Below are 15,646 nucleotides of genomic sequence, written 5' to 3'. Positions count from 1 at the left end.
TAGTCATTTCCCATTTTGTATGTATGCAACTGAATGTTCCTGCCTTAGTGGAGTACTTTGCATTTGTCCTGCAGAACCAGGGATGAGGGAAAGTTGGAGAGCTTTAACAGGCCTGCAGGGACCAGAGCCTCAAAGTGAACTAAGTCAATGGCAGCTTCAAAGGACATTAAAATATTTGAGGGTTGGTGTCACATTTTGGGGTGCAATTCAGAACTGAGAAATTGTCATTGTTTGTATTTTAACTGAGTGAACACGAAATGCTTCTGTTACTTATGGCTGCCTGTCTGGAACATACATGCAGACAGCATGCACTGTGTGTTTCTGTATGCTGTACAGCTCTGATTCAACCACTTAGAATCCAATACCATGCCAGCAGTTATCTCGCACACTTATGTCTTTACCAGACACCAATATACCTGCAGTCCAAACTTCCCTAGACTCATGTGGTCTGATATGTCCAGCTCTCTCTTGCAACATTCAGAGGAATATCAAGATCAGTCTGTTCATTTAAGGAGACAAAACACACCTGTTTGCCTCATTAAGTGTCTGTGAAATGCAGAAAGTTTGCAGAATAGCAGCAGACTTTGCAAGTCCCCAGAATACCCTGCTACAACTCCCTTTACTAAATCCAAAAGCCAAATGATATTTATACAATTGCTCTAAACATGCCTAAAAAGCCTAAATAATAAGCAATTTACTACATCCAAACAGTAACAAAACATATATAAGCATTTGATCAAGATACTTACAAACAGGCTAAATCTAGGGATGCTTAGATCCATGGTAGTTGGCTCCGGCCTAGTCAGGTAGGTATTAATGATGAACCCTTTAAGAGTTTACTTTTTTATACCCTTCAACAAACAAGTGACATCATTGCCAATGATTGACTTCAGCTAAAAACCAATGTGAGACAGTTCACCCTTATTTCCAGTCTTAATCCAGATATGATTTACACCCTCCTTTCTCCCCAAGGAATTTCCTCCCTCTCTCTTCCCCTCCTTCCTGCTGACTAACAGTTTTTAATTTGCACCTCCGTTCACATAGGCCCTAGTTTTTGAGATAAGACTGGTATGTGGGGTGGGAAGGGCCACGTTGGCTCATTTTAAGACAGATTCTTTTTCTTATTTAAAACCATCTGCAGTCACCCTTATCAGTCAGAGACTTTGTTTTTAGAAACTTTCACTTATCTCAGTAGTTATTCTTTGAACCAGACATCCTCCCTACTTCATTCCTTCTCGCTTTATACCTCATCACTTTCAAGGCCTTCCTTCTACTTGCTAGACAAAGGCCTTTCTTTACAACACACATATATTTCTTAACCAAACTTTAAACTAATTAAAATTCTTTAATTTTATACGTATCCTACACCCCTATACCAAATTTCAAGCTCTAGAAACCTCCCCATCTTGCTGCACCAGTCTTGCCCAGATGTGTCCAAAAGACACTAAACCTCTGGAAGTATTATTCACTTTTTAGCCACGTGGACTTAGGGCTTCCCCCAGTTTGTTCCCATATTTGCAGCACTACCTACTTCTCCTTCCCTGCCATATTCTTCACTTGAGTATCCTAGCTCAATACAGCACAGAACAGAGGCACTTATCTGATCTCAGAGCTACATCTGGGTTCCTCTTTTCTTTCCATGTTGACTCTTGCATCTCTTCTTACCTGGTTTTTATTTTATTTCTATTTTCTCTCACACACACTCCTTCCTTCTTCCCTCTCACCTTCTTCCTTGTGTCCATGAGTCTCTGCATTCAGTCACCATGCTCCTGCTACACCTAACTGCCTGGTCCAGGCTTCGTTTCCTAGCCAGGTACTATGCTCACCTCACTGCTGAGTTCACAGAGCTGGACTTTGTGTTAACAGAACAACACGGCCACGCAGGGTTGAGATGAGATGAAGAGATTGAATCCCTGCATTAGGTGAAAAACCCAGTGCAAACTTGTCACATTCTGGGGTGCAGTCCAGACCAGTGAGGGGTTGTCACCACCTACCCTGCAATCTTGGGTGCCTCACAAAGCTTTGCTGTTGTAGCCCCCCAACCTGGGCTGTTCACAAACAGCATGCAGGTCCCACTCTGAGTATAGCTACAGCCCTGGTCCAGCAGCTCTGACCCAGCAGCCTGTCAGCAACACACCAGCCATATTCTGGCTTCTAGTAGCCTTGGTTACTTCATGCAGGATGATCACAACACATTCCCAGTCCCAAATTTCCCCCAAACCGTGTGTTCTGCACTAGCCAGCCCTGTTCTGGGAAATTTAGATATTAGAGGTCCATTGCCCCTGTAAGGGGCAAATATGTAACAGTTTGCTACTTTAACTGGAGTTACCCAAACAGTTCAGTTTAAACACAGCACTGGATTAGTTTTGATTTAAAAAACAAAACAAAACATTTGTTTAACTACAAAAAGGAGTACAAGTATAAGGAGTTAAAGTCAGAAATGCTTACAAGATAAAAAACACTTTCTAGTAATTAAACTTAACAAGCTAGACTTGGTTCAAGACAAAATCTTTACCACATGTTCCCAGCAACACTGCTGACCAAGTTCTCAGGCCAGAACCCTTCCCAAATTCCAAAGGCTGGATCCTTTGTCATCTTGAAGGAGAGAGAATACACAGGGGTTTTTTGCCCTTCACTTTTGAAATGCAATTTCCAGAGGGTTAGTTACCCCTAGATAAAGTTCCTTCCAGCTGGGAGGGCAAAGACTTTTTTTTTTTTTTAATTAATGGAGATATCCTATCTCCTAGAACTGGAAGGGACCTTGAAAGGTCATCAAGTCCAGCCCCCTACCTACACTAGCAGGATCAAGTACTGATTTTGCTCCAGATCCCTAAGTGCCCCCCTCAAGGATTGAGCTCACAACCCTGGGTTTAGCAGGCCAATGCTCAAACCACTGAGCTATCCCTCCCCCCAACAGAGTCTTATTTTCACCATGAGACATGGTGAAAAAAGTTTCATGTTGTTGTGTGTTAAAATACAGATTGATCTGTTCCTGTCTTTCCTTGCCCCCATTGCCAAATAATGCCACTTGACCAGTGATTGCTAGTCAATTTTGATGACACCTGGCTAGAAGCATCAGCTTGACCTTTGTCTTTAAGGAACAACTTTACCCCTTCTGTCGGGTAAATGCACTTCATCATGATTTCAGCTTATCTTCATAACTTTACATATAATGTTGCTACACACATTTCACCAAGATATTGACTAGTGAATTATTAGTTTTCAAATGATACCCCAACAGGTATATTTTGTACAAAGATGATTACAATAGTGTCTAGGGTGTGAATACGGGGTGCATTCATTCAGTCAAAAGATCCTATGATTGGAAAGTTGCCTTGAGTTTTAAATGACAGTTGAAGTTAGTGGGAGCAATATAGTCTCTGAAAATTTAGGTCCAAGGTATCTTAATTTGGGCACCTACAATCTGCTTTCACTTAAGAAATATTTTACCTGTAACTTGCTCAAGGTCACACACCGAATCTGTGTCTGAGCCTGGTACACAGGAGTCCTCATTCCCAGTCCAGTATCTCATTCATAAGAACACACAGGAGATGCTGCATCCTTGTGAGACATTTGTTCAGTAATTCCGTACCAATGTCAAGGTGTATTGATTTTAGTAACAATTTAAATTAGCAAGCAAGAAACCTTGATTTAAATAATCAAATGTAAAACAAGATTAAAATTGTACTTTTTAGTTAAAGGTTAATTCTTATTGGTTGGTAAGCATTAACAGACAAATATTGATTTGCCACTAAAGATAGTCTTTACACTAATTTTGGTGTTGCTTTTTGCTAACCAGGAGGATACACACCGTATTTATACACAATTAAGGAATGTTATAGTTTAACTTACATTTGTTCAATTTTTAATGTTTACATTTTTATGTTAGAAAATGGTGAATGATGTATTTCCTCTGATTATTATTTTTTTTACTCGTGATTTGTTTCAAGCTCTATTTAATTAGAAATTCAAATCAGATTAAAAATGCACAAACCCAGCAATTTAAAATGTTTTAATTACCTTAAATAAAACTCTTAAATGAGTTAGATATAAAAATGTTTTCTGAAAAAAGTATCAAAACATTTTATAATTAAAACTAATGTATTAGCCAAAGAAAGTATTTGTTGCTAATGAATTAATTGATTGTTTCTGGTCACCATGTTCTTCAAGATTTTAAAACTAGTCAAGCTCATCCTTACAAACCTAGTTTGTATTCATATTTTTGGATGAGGAAACCAAGCTTTCCTGCCTTTCTCAACTTCCAGTTTGTTTTTTAACTTCGAATAAACTAGTCATTGAACTTAAGTAGTTGAATAAACTGAAATAAAAGAGAATGTTTTTGTACCTACAGAAAAGTGCTGGTTTAGCACTTCAACAAACTGGTTCCAAGTGCTTAGGCTGTCACTAACCCTGGTTTCAGGGGCTAGACTTGCTTTAAAAAGTGGCCCCCAAACATGTACTTAACTGTTTTAACAGGTGAAAATTTAGGCCTTACCATAAACTGTAATAATTTCACGTTTAATTTTAAGTAGGTTTATTTTTCTGAAATAAATTGGTATTTAATTAAAAAAAATCATCAATTTTTATCCACTCTGGCCCATCAGTTGATCAGCCCGAAGCCGTGGCGAGCTGGTGCCTAGCGGGGCCGCAGCTGAACACTCACTGGCCCAGGCGGCTCACTGCATCCCCGCCGCCAGGCGCAGCAACAGGGTGGAACTATTCGTCCAATCAGGAAACGCACCACAACCAACAGCCATTCAGAAAAGAGCTATCCGCACACATTCCTCTGCAGCGCCTGCCCGCGATGCATCATGGGGTTTGTGGTCCGGGTAGCTCGTGGCTCCCCATGAGGGGTGACCGAAGAACTACGTTACCCAGGAGCCTCTACTGCGCCGATTCTGTGACTATAGAAGGAGGAGGAGCGTTTTAGTGTTTCCGATGGGGCGACCAATGGGAGGCGGGGGAAATAGGCGGGCCTTGAACGCTTTGAACCAATGGGAAGGCGGCGGGGCGGGTCTCTGTCCGTCGGTTTGTTTGGGAAGCGAACGGTCCTTATCTGGAGGAGCTCTAGCCGGCCGTGGCGGGATTCAGGTACCGGCCCTAGGGGGTAGCGGGAGCCGGCCAGCGGTTCGGGACCCTCGGGCAGGGGCCACGCAGCGGCCCCGCCCGCTCTGGGAGGCGCTGAGCCCCTTGGCGCCGGCCCGCGCGCTGCTGTGTCACCCGCTCCCCGGTTGCGCGCGGGCTGCTTCGTGCCGGCTGCGGGGCGGCCCCTCCCCGCTGTGCTCTGGCGGCGCCGCCTATGCAGGACCCGGCCCACTGCCTGCCCCCGTGGCCTTCTCCCGGCGGCGCGGGGCGATGGCCTTAATGGGTCTGTCTTAGCCGAGCCCGTGTGCCCGCCCCGCCCCGTGTTTCCAGCCCCTGCCTCCTCGCGGGGCTGCACCGCGCGGACCTCCTGCCGGGGGTGACCCTGGGGCCTCCCTGCTGCAGCCGAAGTTTGACGGGCACATTCCCTCCAAAGGAGGGCGGCCTCTGCCCCGGAGACTTAGCCCCAACGGGGGCCTAGCTTCCAAAGCGCCCTTGTTTGGTTTTGGTCTCTAGGGAGAACTGGAAAACCTGCTTCCGGTTCAAGCTCTCTCTGATCTCTCATCACTCCATACAAAGATTGTCACCTAGCATGGCCATCACTAGAGCTGGTTAAATTTCTGGAGCAGTGGTTCTCAACCCGCAGCCCATTCAGCACCCAGCTGCAGCCCCTGTGACATTCTCAGGGACATACAGATAGTATAGATCACGGGTCGGCAATCTGTGGCACGTGAGCTGATTTTTACTGGCACGCTGCTGCCAGCCGGGGTTCTGGCTGCCAGCCCTACTTAGTCCGCTGCCTGCCTGGGTGAACGGAACCCTCGGTCTGGGGTTCTGTCCGCCACCCCGCTTAGCCCACTGACAGTCTGCGGTCCTGGCCGCTGGCCCTTTGCCAGCCGGCGTCCAGGCCTTCGGCCCTGCTCAGCCCGCTGCCAGCCTGGGGTACCGGCAGCCAGTCCAGGGCTCTGCTCTTGACCTGGGCCGTGTGCTCTGCAGCCACCCTGGGGTACCGGCAGCCAGCCTAGGGCTCTGCTCCTGGCCTAGGACCAGCGCTCTGCAGCCACCTCCAGCTTCTAAAAAAAATCTCGCATGTCTTGCACCCCCAGAAAGGGGGTCTCGCACCCCCTGGGGCTGCATGCACCCCAGGTTAAGAACCACTGCACTAAACTGATAAGATCTGCATTTTAATTTAATTTTAAATTAAGCCTCTTAAACATTTTAAAATCCTTGTTTACTTTACACACAACAATAGTTTAGTTATATTATATAGACTTAGAGAGAGAAACCTTTTAAAAATGTTAAAATGTATTACTGGCATGTGAAACCTTAAATTAGAGTGAATAAATGAAGACTCGGCATACCACTTCTGAAAGATTGCCGACGCCTGGTATAGACATAGTGTTGATGTGACCCACATAACACATGGAGAGCTGCATATATGGCCCACAGGTAAATAGGTTGAGAACCACTGCTCTGGAGAGCATTGTCTGTCAGAACACACTGGTCAGGTTTACTGTATTCAACCCTGCTACAGGGGTTATAGATCTTATCCACCATTAAACGAAAAAGAAAATTTTTTTTTTGTGTTAGTTGCCTGGCTTTGGCTCTGTTCTTAATGGATGGTGCAATAGTAAACGCTGTTTATTTGGAATTCTGCACAGATTGTATATTTGGAGAGGATAATTCCCTGCCCTTATGATTCTGCTTCTTTGAGCATATATGACGTGAGTCTCACTCTCAAATATGCAGTTAGGGGGGCTCTTGCTTCCTGTTCTTGAAAGGCACTAGTTAGCAGGAACGCTCTGAGGCTGGGGCATGCACAGCAAAGCAGAGTCTTTGAGATTGAGAACCGCTGCACAGCAGACCACCTAACTGTGGGTTGGGACCCCAAAGTGGGTCATGATCCCGTTTTAGTGGGGTTGCCAGAGCTGGCTTAGATTTGCTGAGGCCCAGGGCTGAAGCCTGAGCCCCACCACCTGGGCATGAAGCCTCTGGACTTCAGCCTTGGGTGGCAGAGCTTAGGTTACAGGCTCCTGGCCTGGGGATGAAGCCTTGGTCTTCAGTTTTGGCCCCTCCTGCAGAGGGTCTTTGCCCCCCTCCCTCATTTTGGGGCACAGGGCTCGGGCGGTCTCAGGCTTTGATTCCCCCCTCTGGGGTCATGTAGTAATTTTTGGTGTCAGAAGGGGGTGCGATGAAGTTTGAGAATCCCTAGATTAGAGGAATGGTTTTCAACCTTTTTTTCATTTGTGGACCCCTAAAATATTTCAAATCGAGGTGCAGACTCCTTTGGAAGTCTTAGACGTAGTCTGCGGACTCCCAGGGATGTTCTGCAGCTCACAGGTTGAAAACCACTCTTCTATGGTAACAACTTTTCATGGACCCCTTAGACACAGACTTTGGACCCCCAGGTTGAAAACCACTGGATTAGAGGGTCAATCTTAAAAACTAGGTGGAGTTTTCTGCATTACTGGAGGCGTGAAACTCAAGAATGAAAATCATCATGATGATCTTTAGAAAAGCAGAATTAGGCGATAAACCACAATAAGAAAATGCCTGTGACTAAAAAAAACTTGTTGAGTAATAAGTGTCACTTCCATAGCTATTCCAGCAACAGTAACAGAAAAATCAGAGTGAGATGCAGAGGAGAATCTGTATTTGCCAGACTGAAAGGTATAAGATTTACAGAGGAAGAATTTTATTTTCTTGCCTCTAAGAGGAAATTGTGAACAATGAAAAACAAACACAAAAATTGTAACTTAAAAGCACTTGTGTGTATTTGTCAACAATGTTGTTTCCCTTTCCCCAGATCCTTAAATAAGTGCCTTGGACTGCAGATTTCTCACAATGACTAGTAGTGTGCCTGCTGATGTGCTTGGTCGAAGAATCCTGTGTGATACAGAATATGCAACTGTGCGGTATGCTGGTAGTGTTCCTCCCACAACAGGTAAAGTTAATGTTTTGTAAATGTAAAGGTTACCTTTTACATGAGAAACTACTAGCTGCAGATCATAGTGCCATTTACTATCTGTCTGTTTTGTTTACTAATTGATGCAGATTGAGCAACTCTGGTAACTTTGCAAAATACAGTTAGCTTCAGTACAGCCCCATCAGTACTAAAACTTCCAATGGTTTCCTAATACCTAAAGTGAAATGGAATTATTTTTTTAATATAACTGATGATGTGGTGGAGTCATAACAGTATTTTAGGAAGGGGAGAAACTGATTCCAATGACCAAAAGCCTCGTCCGTATAGCAAACAATCTTATTCTTAGAATAGTGATCCCTTTACATGTACTTACCTTCTTATCCTAAATGGAATGTCATGTTATTGCAGGATCTCTTGCTTCACCACACCTTCTAATATGGAGAAATGCTATCTGGGGCATACCACTTACAGCAGCCCTACTACGGAGAGGCCCATTACTCTCCTGGAAAATACTCAGTGGGTGGGGTAGCCAGGGAATGCTGAAGGGAGAGGACAAGAGATGGCCTAGGGCAGTGCTCCCTCTAATTTTTTCCATCCATGTGCAGAATGAATTTTATGTGCACCATGTCGAGGTAATGTGCGGATGTGCACCCCAGTAGAAACCAAAAACCTAGATAAATATATATTTTTAAAAAGTTACCATAGGGATAATTACTCCAGCCAGGACAGGTTAGGTATTTTAGAACTCACTACTGAAAGAATTAAATTTAAGCGTAAGAGAGAAATAAAAATTATGAAATGCATAGACCGGGCAAAAAACTAAAATAACACACTTTGAAAGAAGTATCAAGAAGTAACAAGAACAATAATGCAAGTATGTGTTGGGAGGTGAGTGTGAAACTGTGTGTGTGAGACAGACACACATACGGGGTGTGTGTGTGAGACAGACACACATACGGGGTGTGTGTGTGAGACAGACACACATACGGGGTGTGTGTGTGTGTGAGAGAGAGACAGACAGACAGACAGATGTGCGTTGCCCCTTTAAGGATGCTGACCCCATTTTAAGTACACTGCCCTTTTAAGTAGATCAACCAGTTGAAACGCAGCAGCAGCTGCCAGCAAGCTTCCTCCTTCCTGAGCCCTGTCAAGCCTCCCCACCTCTGCTCTGTGGAGATGGAGGGGCACCTAAAGTGCTACACCAGAAGTGGCGGCACTTGATCACCTGCTGGGCGGCTGCCCAGCCTTGCCGCTTAAAGGGAGTTTAGGCCTAGGGTGAATATCTTGCAATAAACGTATAGATTAAAATTAGGTTTCTTGGAGTTCTCATGTCCTACACAAACAACAAAAGTGTGTGGTGTCGTGGTGTCTCCAGAACTTTCTATTAGAGCTTTGCGGTATGTGATTTCCTAAACAAAATACTTTTTGACATTACTTTAATTTTGAGGATGCTTTGGGGATTGGTCCTGCTTTGACCAGGGGCTTGGACTAGATGACCTCCTGAGGTCCCTTCCAACCCTGATATTCTATGATTCTGATTGAGGTAATAACATCCTGGGCTAAACAAACTCCGAGGTCAATGACTTTGTAACTCATTAGCCCAGGAGAGAGGGTATAGATGCATAATTTTCCTAGCACTTGTAAAGTTTGAGGATTCTCTTTGTGCTGGCACAGACCCCCATTTGTAGTCCTGGGAGAGACTATAGTCCCTCTCCTACCTTTCTGTAGGACTCTGCATTGCCCTGGACCCCTTTTCCTGCTCCTGTTTTCTCTCTCTCCAGACGCTTGAGCCTTTCAGAGGAATTCCTTTAACAGTTCCACATTAACAATCTCATCCAAAGTATAGTTTTTGTTAAAAATATTAATAACAATACATTTTGAGAACTAGAAGGAAGAACTTTGCAGAAACATTTTTCATTGCCTTCCAAGTAAGTGTGGCAACTTTCAGGCCAAATCAATTTTTGAATGCCAAAATTATAGGTGGGCTTGTAAGTAGGACTTTATATTGGAAATTGGTACAATTGGTACTATAGAGAAAGGTTGTATACCCATAATGAATCAAATGTAGTGGGCAGAAAATGCCTGAATTCCAAACTTCTATTTTTGAATCAATATATTATTATTATTTTTTTTTTTTTTAAAGGACTTTGGCTTGGAGTAGAATGGGACAATCCTCAAAGAGGAAAGCATAACGGCAGCCATGAAGGAGTACAGTATTTTAAATGCGGGTAAGTATCTTCTTAAGAAGATTACATATTTGACTAAGACACAAAGTGGGAAGAGGTAGAGAAATACTGACCATAACCAGGAACAATAGAAATGGTGAATATTAGCAAAATTCTCAAAGTTCTGTCCCTCAGTATTTAGGACTTGTTCCAAGGGCCCTTGAAGTTGCATTAAATCCTAAAACCTAGATCCTACTTCTGGCTCCACTCATAGGCACCTTGCACCCAGATGGATCCAGTTGCAGATCTAATCCATAGACTAATATTGAGCTGCCTGCCTGGAGGTTCTCATGCATCTAAAAGGTTTGACTTCTGGGCACTATTACAGGTGGCCTTTGGCCACTCTGTGTTCTGGAAGGAGTAGAACGGCGTTTAGGCCCTGTAGTATAGTGGGAAAATCATTGTGTTCTGCTGACTGTCTCCTTACGCAATTCTGTGGTGGTGTTTAGTCTTCATTTACTGGCTTGAATATGGCTAGAATTCAGATTTAAAATTATTCATAAATGCACTTTAAGGGGGTATACTAAGTGTTACCTTACTACAGTTTCTTTCTCTTTGCTTTGGGGGGGAAGATGTTTGTTTGATGCATTTAATGGACCATATTGGCATGCATTTTTTTTTTTTAATTGTAACAAAGCCTAGTGAGAGCAAGCATAATATCTTTTACTTCCACTCTGTAATACTAGTCTTTTATTCTTCCCTTCTTTAATTCTTGTCTGAGGTTACTATTTTTGCCTGCCATTGTTAAAATTACCTTATTGTATTTAAAAATACGGTTAGTATTTTGTAATTTTGTGTGGTTAGAAAAAGAGGGAAAACTTGCAGATGTTTTACTCTTCTGTGCTCCCAAGAAAACCCTTCAGAAATACAAATTGTTATCCTTGTACAATTTCTCCAATTTGGATCAAATAGGGAATACTTGCATCAGTGTAAGTGGTGTGGTGTGCTTTTTTTGTGTGTGTGTGTGTTTAATGTCTACATTGGAGTGTTATTTATAACCTTAATGTTACATCAAAGGCAAGGTTCTCATTGCAATATTAAATTGCTCAAATTGTACATATGGAGTATTTTGGTACAGGTTACGGGGTAAAAATTGTACTCTAAGTACATAACATATGATTAAGCACAAGATTAATATTTTTAATGGGAACTTTAAATCTTGTGTTTCCTGATTTATGGGTCTCTGAAATTAAGATTAAAAATTCTGGTAGAAATTTTTAAAAGGAAAATTATTCTGACCTCTTGACATCATAATGCTCTTCTGTAATAAGAATTCTGTGTAGAAGACCTCTTTTTATTATCATGGAAGTGACTAATGTTGGAAACGATAGGTTGTCACCACAAATTTTCCCTTCCCTTGTGCAAAGCCAGGATCTACCCATCACCAGTGTATTAAAGTCTTTGGAGATCTCCAGAGAAGAGATTTCCTGATGCTTTCTCACCTTCTTGCCTCCTAAGGTTCTCAATAATCGCTGCAGGGGAGTTAACCTATTGTCAATACTAAAAAAAATTTAACCAAAATTTAATACTGTTAAAAAGAGTAACAAGCTTTTTTTTTTATCAAACTAAATAATCAAATGTATTGCCATGAATATTTGGAGTGGAAAGGCCATTTTTTTCTATTCAGAATTTCTTTGTTTTTGTTTTTGTTTTTTTTTTTCTGTGAATTTTTTAATTTTAGTTTTTTGTGTTTTACTATTGGAAATGACTGCTGTGGCCAAGTGACAAAATACAAGACAACTTAACTTAAATACTATCTATAGTTTTGCAGTGGAAACTTTGCTTATATTTGATGTACGAAGTAAACAGACTGCCATCCCCATAACAATCTGAATGGCCATCTGTTCATGCTAGTTGATTTTAGAAATTGAAACTTCTTGGCATCTGCAGATGATGAATTTTTGACTTGTGTATGACACATCCAGCTCAAATCAGTAGGAAAAGTTTGTAATCTCTCTCCCAATGCACAACCAATGAGAGAAGAACTTCATGGTAAGGATTTCCTTCACAAAAATGGGTGGAAAACTGGCAATGCCTGCCTACTCTTACTCTTGTAACAAGAGATATGTGATATTTGAGCCACTTGGTTCTCTTCCCTCCCCCTCCACCCCCACCTCAATCACAATAGGTAGCTGTTCTCCAAGTACCTCCCAGATACCCGTTCTCAATTTGTAGGCTGCAGCCAGGCCTGGTGTGGGGGATATGATCATCCATCTTTCTTTGACTAGATGGGAAGAGTCTTGCCGTTGTCTTCCGTTAGAATGGGGTTATGGTATGGAAAAGTCTGAATCACTATTTTAGGGTGTCCTATAGAAACAGCACTGCATGAGATAAAACATATTTCTGTGTTTATTGAGAAAGAAACTGGATCTAGTTTACTCCCAGGTCACATGTGCCAAGAGAGCTGTTGGAATCAAATAGGAAACATCAAGGTGAAGGGTGATTGTTACAGTTGTATCTAGAATTCAGTAGCATTACAAGGCTCTCTAAATAACTTGCTTCTCTGCTTTAGGAAACCTGGTGTTCTGAATTCTTAATGAGGGACAGCAGTTCAGCCTCTGCTTGAAGCTGCAGAAGAGTTTACCCTTAGCAAAGAGGCAGAAATAGAAGGGATGGATTCTGTTCGCTAATGTAAATCACAGCTTTCAGCCTGTATCATCTAAAATTCAGGACTTGTCTGGCATGGAAGCCCAAGAGGTTTCATTATCAGAAAATGAGGTGATAAAGCTAAGCTTATTCTTTAGAAGAGGAAAGGAAAAGGGGAAAAATTATACCACTCTCAGGGATGCATACTTTTTTGCTCTATATCTAATAATAGTAACTAATAAAATTAGGCTTAATGAAGATAAGGCCATTCTTAATGGAAGAAAAAGAATGACACATTACTGAACTCCTGTTAGCAGAAGAATTCCAGTTGAGAGTCCCAGGACTGCCATACTTCTTAAATAATGTAATTAGTAATGGAAGTGGCCCAAATGCTTTGTATTCAGTTGAAGAAAAAAATACGAGATCCTCTCTTTCCAAGGCATAATTAGCTACACTCTGCCTTAGGAGACATAATACAAGTATGTGCAGTGTATGTGTCTGTGTAAGGTGTCCAGCCTGAACAGGCAACTGACAAAGCAGTACATACTCCAAAAAGTCTCAAATGATTATGTAAAAATACCCAAAGATTCTGCAGCTGTAATTTCTCTAATACCAGATATTGTGATTCGATGGAAAGGAAATCTTTGAGAGAATATGATAGAAGGCCAAAACTCTGCAAATTCTCCTATCAAATTGAAAATAATATTGTGCATTATTTAAATCTGTTTAATACCTCTTTTCAGAACTGTGCTTTAATTAGTGTTTCTCTGGTAATAATTGGTCCATATTCTCTACTCATCAATGCAGAGTATTTAAATTGGAGGTGAGGCATTCACTTGTCTTCCTCAGAACCAATGTTTCTGTAACTTTGGGAAGATCTTTCTGGAGAATACTAGAGTGGATGCTTGATCCTGGTAATCAGCCTGATTGACAAGTTGATCCAGGGCGGGAGTATAAGAGAAGACGCCTCCATAAGAGAGGGTAGCTGCAGAGGCAGTGTGAGATGAAGGAATCCAGGTGTCCATGAAAGCAAGGAGCTAGGGAGAATGAGCTATGAAAGATTATGGATGACTGTGCTCTTTAGAAGTGGGGTAGGAGTTCCAGACACAACAAGAGAAAGGATGGAGGAGGTAGTGGGGAAGGAGGGTAATGCAGGGGACGATAGGAATGGTGGCACCAGGGAGGCTGTGGTGTGGATGTGGAGAGAGTTAGGATGAAGCAGGGCTAGGAGTGGGGCAAATGTCGGGTGATGAGGAGGATGTGCATGTGGGACCTAGATTTGTGCTGACCGGCTGTAACGATGCTGGTTCTGGTGGGCCCCAACTGGGAGTGCCAATTCAGGACAAATTGCTCAAAGCAGGGCAGTTACAGCCCAAGGTTGGGGTTCCTTTACTAGTAAGGCAAACAAAACCAGCAGACAGAGAGGACTTTGGTCTCACCCCACTGGCTAACCGTAAGTCACACAAGCAATTCCCTTACACACTCCAGTTTCCCAGTATCACCACCACTGCCACTCGTTATGGGGACAAATGGTTATGAAAACCAATACCCCAGTAAAAGAAAAAAGGTTCTCTCGATCCCAAAGGACCAAGCCCCAGACCCAGGTCAATATACAAATCAGATCTTACCCACAAATCACGCTGTCGCCGATCCTTTAGAATCTAAAGGTTTATTCATAGAAGGAAAAAGATATAGATGAGAGCTAGAACTGGTTAAATGGAATCAATTACATACAGTAATGGCAAAGTTTTTGGTTCAGGCTTGTAGCAGGGATAGAATAAACTGCAGGTTCAAATAAAGTCTCTGGAGTACATCCACAGCTGGGATGGGTCATTCAGTACTCTGTTTAAAGCTTCAGTTTGTTAGGGTTACCATTCGTCCGGATTCCCCCAGACATGTCCGGCTTTTAGAGTTAAAAATAGCGTCCGGAGGGGATTTGTAAATGTCCGGACCCCCCCCCACCCCCCAAAGACTTCTTATGTGGATTGGAATCTCCCAAGGTCTGTTGTTAGTTAAGTGTTTCTTGATTGGGCACTTAACTTGCAAATTCCTTTCTCGAGAAGCTGACCAAATGCTTTACTAAGGCTACTTCAGAATTAAAACACATTGATATACAAGTATATAGCCAATATTCATAACTTCAACTACAAAATTTATGCATGCATACAGATAGCATAATCATAACCAACAAATCATAACCTTCCCATAGACACCTTACACCAGTGGTTCTCAAAGCCGGTCCACCACTTGTTCAGAGAGAGCCCCTGGCAGGCCAGGCCGGTTTGTTTACCTGCTACGTCCGCAGGTTTGGCTGATTGCGGCTCCCACTGGTTTGCTGTCCCAGGTCAATGGGGGCTACGGGAAGCAGCATGGGCTGAGGGATGTGCTGGCCGCCCTTCCCGCAGCCCCCATTGGCCTGGAGCGGCGAACTGCGCCAGTGGGAGCCATGATCGGCTGAACCTGCAGACGAGCCAGGTAAACAAACTGGCCCGGACCGCCAGGGGCTTTCCCTGAACAAGTGGCGCCCCGTCTTTGAGAAACACTGCCTTACACGACAACCAATGTACTATATTTGCAGCAAATATTGTACAACAGTGGTTGCAGGTTATGTCAATAATGTCACACCGGCAGAGAGGGGAAGAGGTGCAGGTGGAGCTAATGAGAACTCTAGAGTCATGAGGGTAGTAAGCAAGGGGATTTGGAGCCAGTGAGGAGGATGACAGATGCTCTGATACAGAAAAGGGGTGTGGTAGATGGACAGAATAAAAAAAAAATTGTGCTACACACCAGTCTCAGAGCTCTAGGCAGGGTCCCATGCTGGTCCCAA

At 43.0% G+C, this 15,646-nt stretch overlaps 1 protein-coding gene across 2 annotated transcripts in view; it reads left to right on the top strand.

Annotated features, from left to right (window-relative positions):
* The window catches only part of TBCE (tubulin folding cofactor E), a 97,779-nt gene that overhangs the window by 26,669 nt on the left and 55,464 nt on the right, over window positions 1-15,646 (top strand). The window contains exons 1-3 of one of the 2 annotated variants that reach the window (XM_034765071.1): window positions 5,075-5,091; window positions 7,889-8,026; window positions 10,152-10,236. In XM_034765071.1, the coding sequence (XP_034620962.1) occupies window positions 7,927-8,026; window positions 10,152-10,236 (185 nt within the window). In that variant the 5' untranslated portion in view covers window positions 5,075-5,091; window positions 7,889-7,926. Of the gene's footprint in view, window positions 1-5,074; window positions 5,092-7,888; window positions 8,027-10,151; window positions 10,237-15,646 lie in introns of those variants that run through there. The other variant, XM_034765072.1, reaches the window with a different exon arrangement.

This window comes from Trachemys scripta, chromosome 3 (genome assembly GCF_013100865.1).
Source record: "Trachemys scripta elegans isolate TJP31775 chromosome 3, CAS_Tse_1.0, whole genome shotgun sequence".
Classification (NCBI taxonomy): Eukaryota; Metazoa; Chordata; order Testudines; family Emydidae; genus Trachemys; species Trachemys scripta.
Note: the sequence above shows the minus strand (reverse complement) of the source record. Positions and strands in the feature narration are given on the sequence as shown.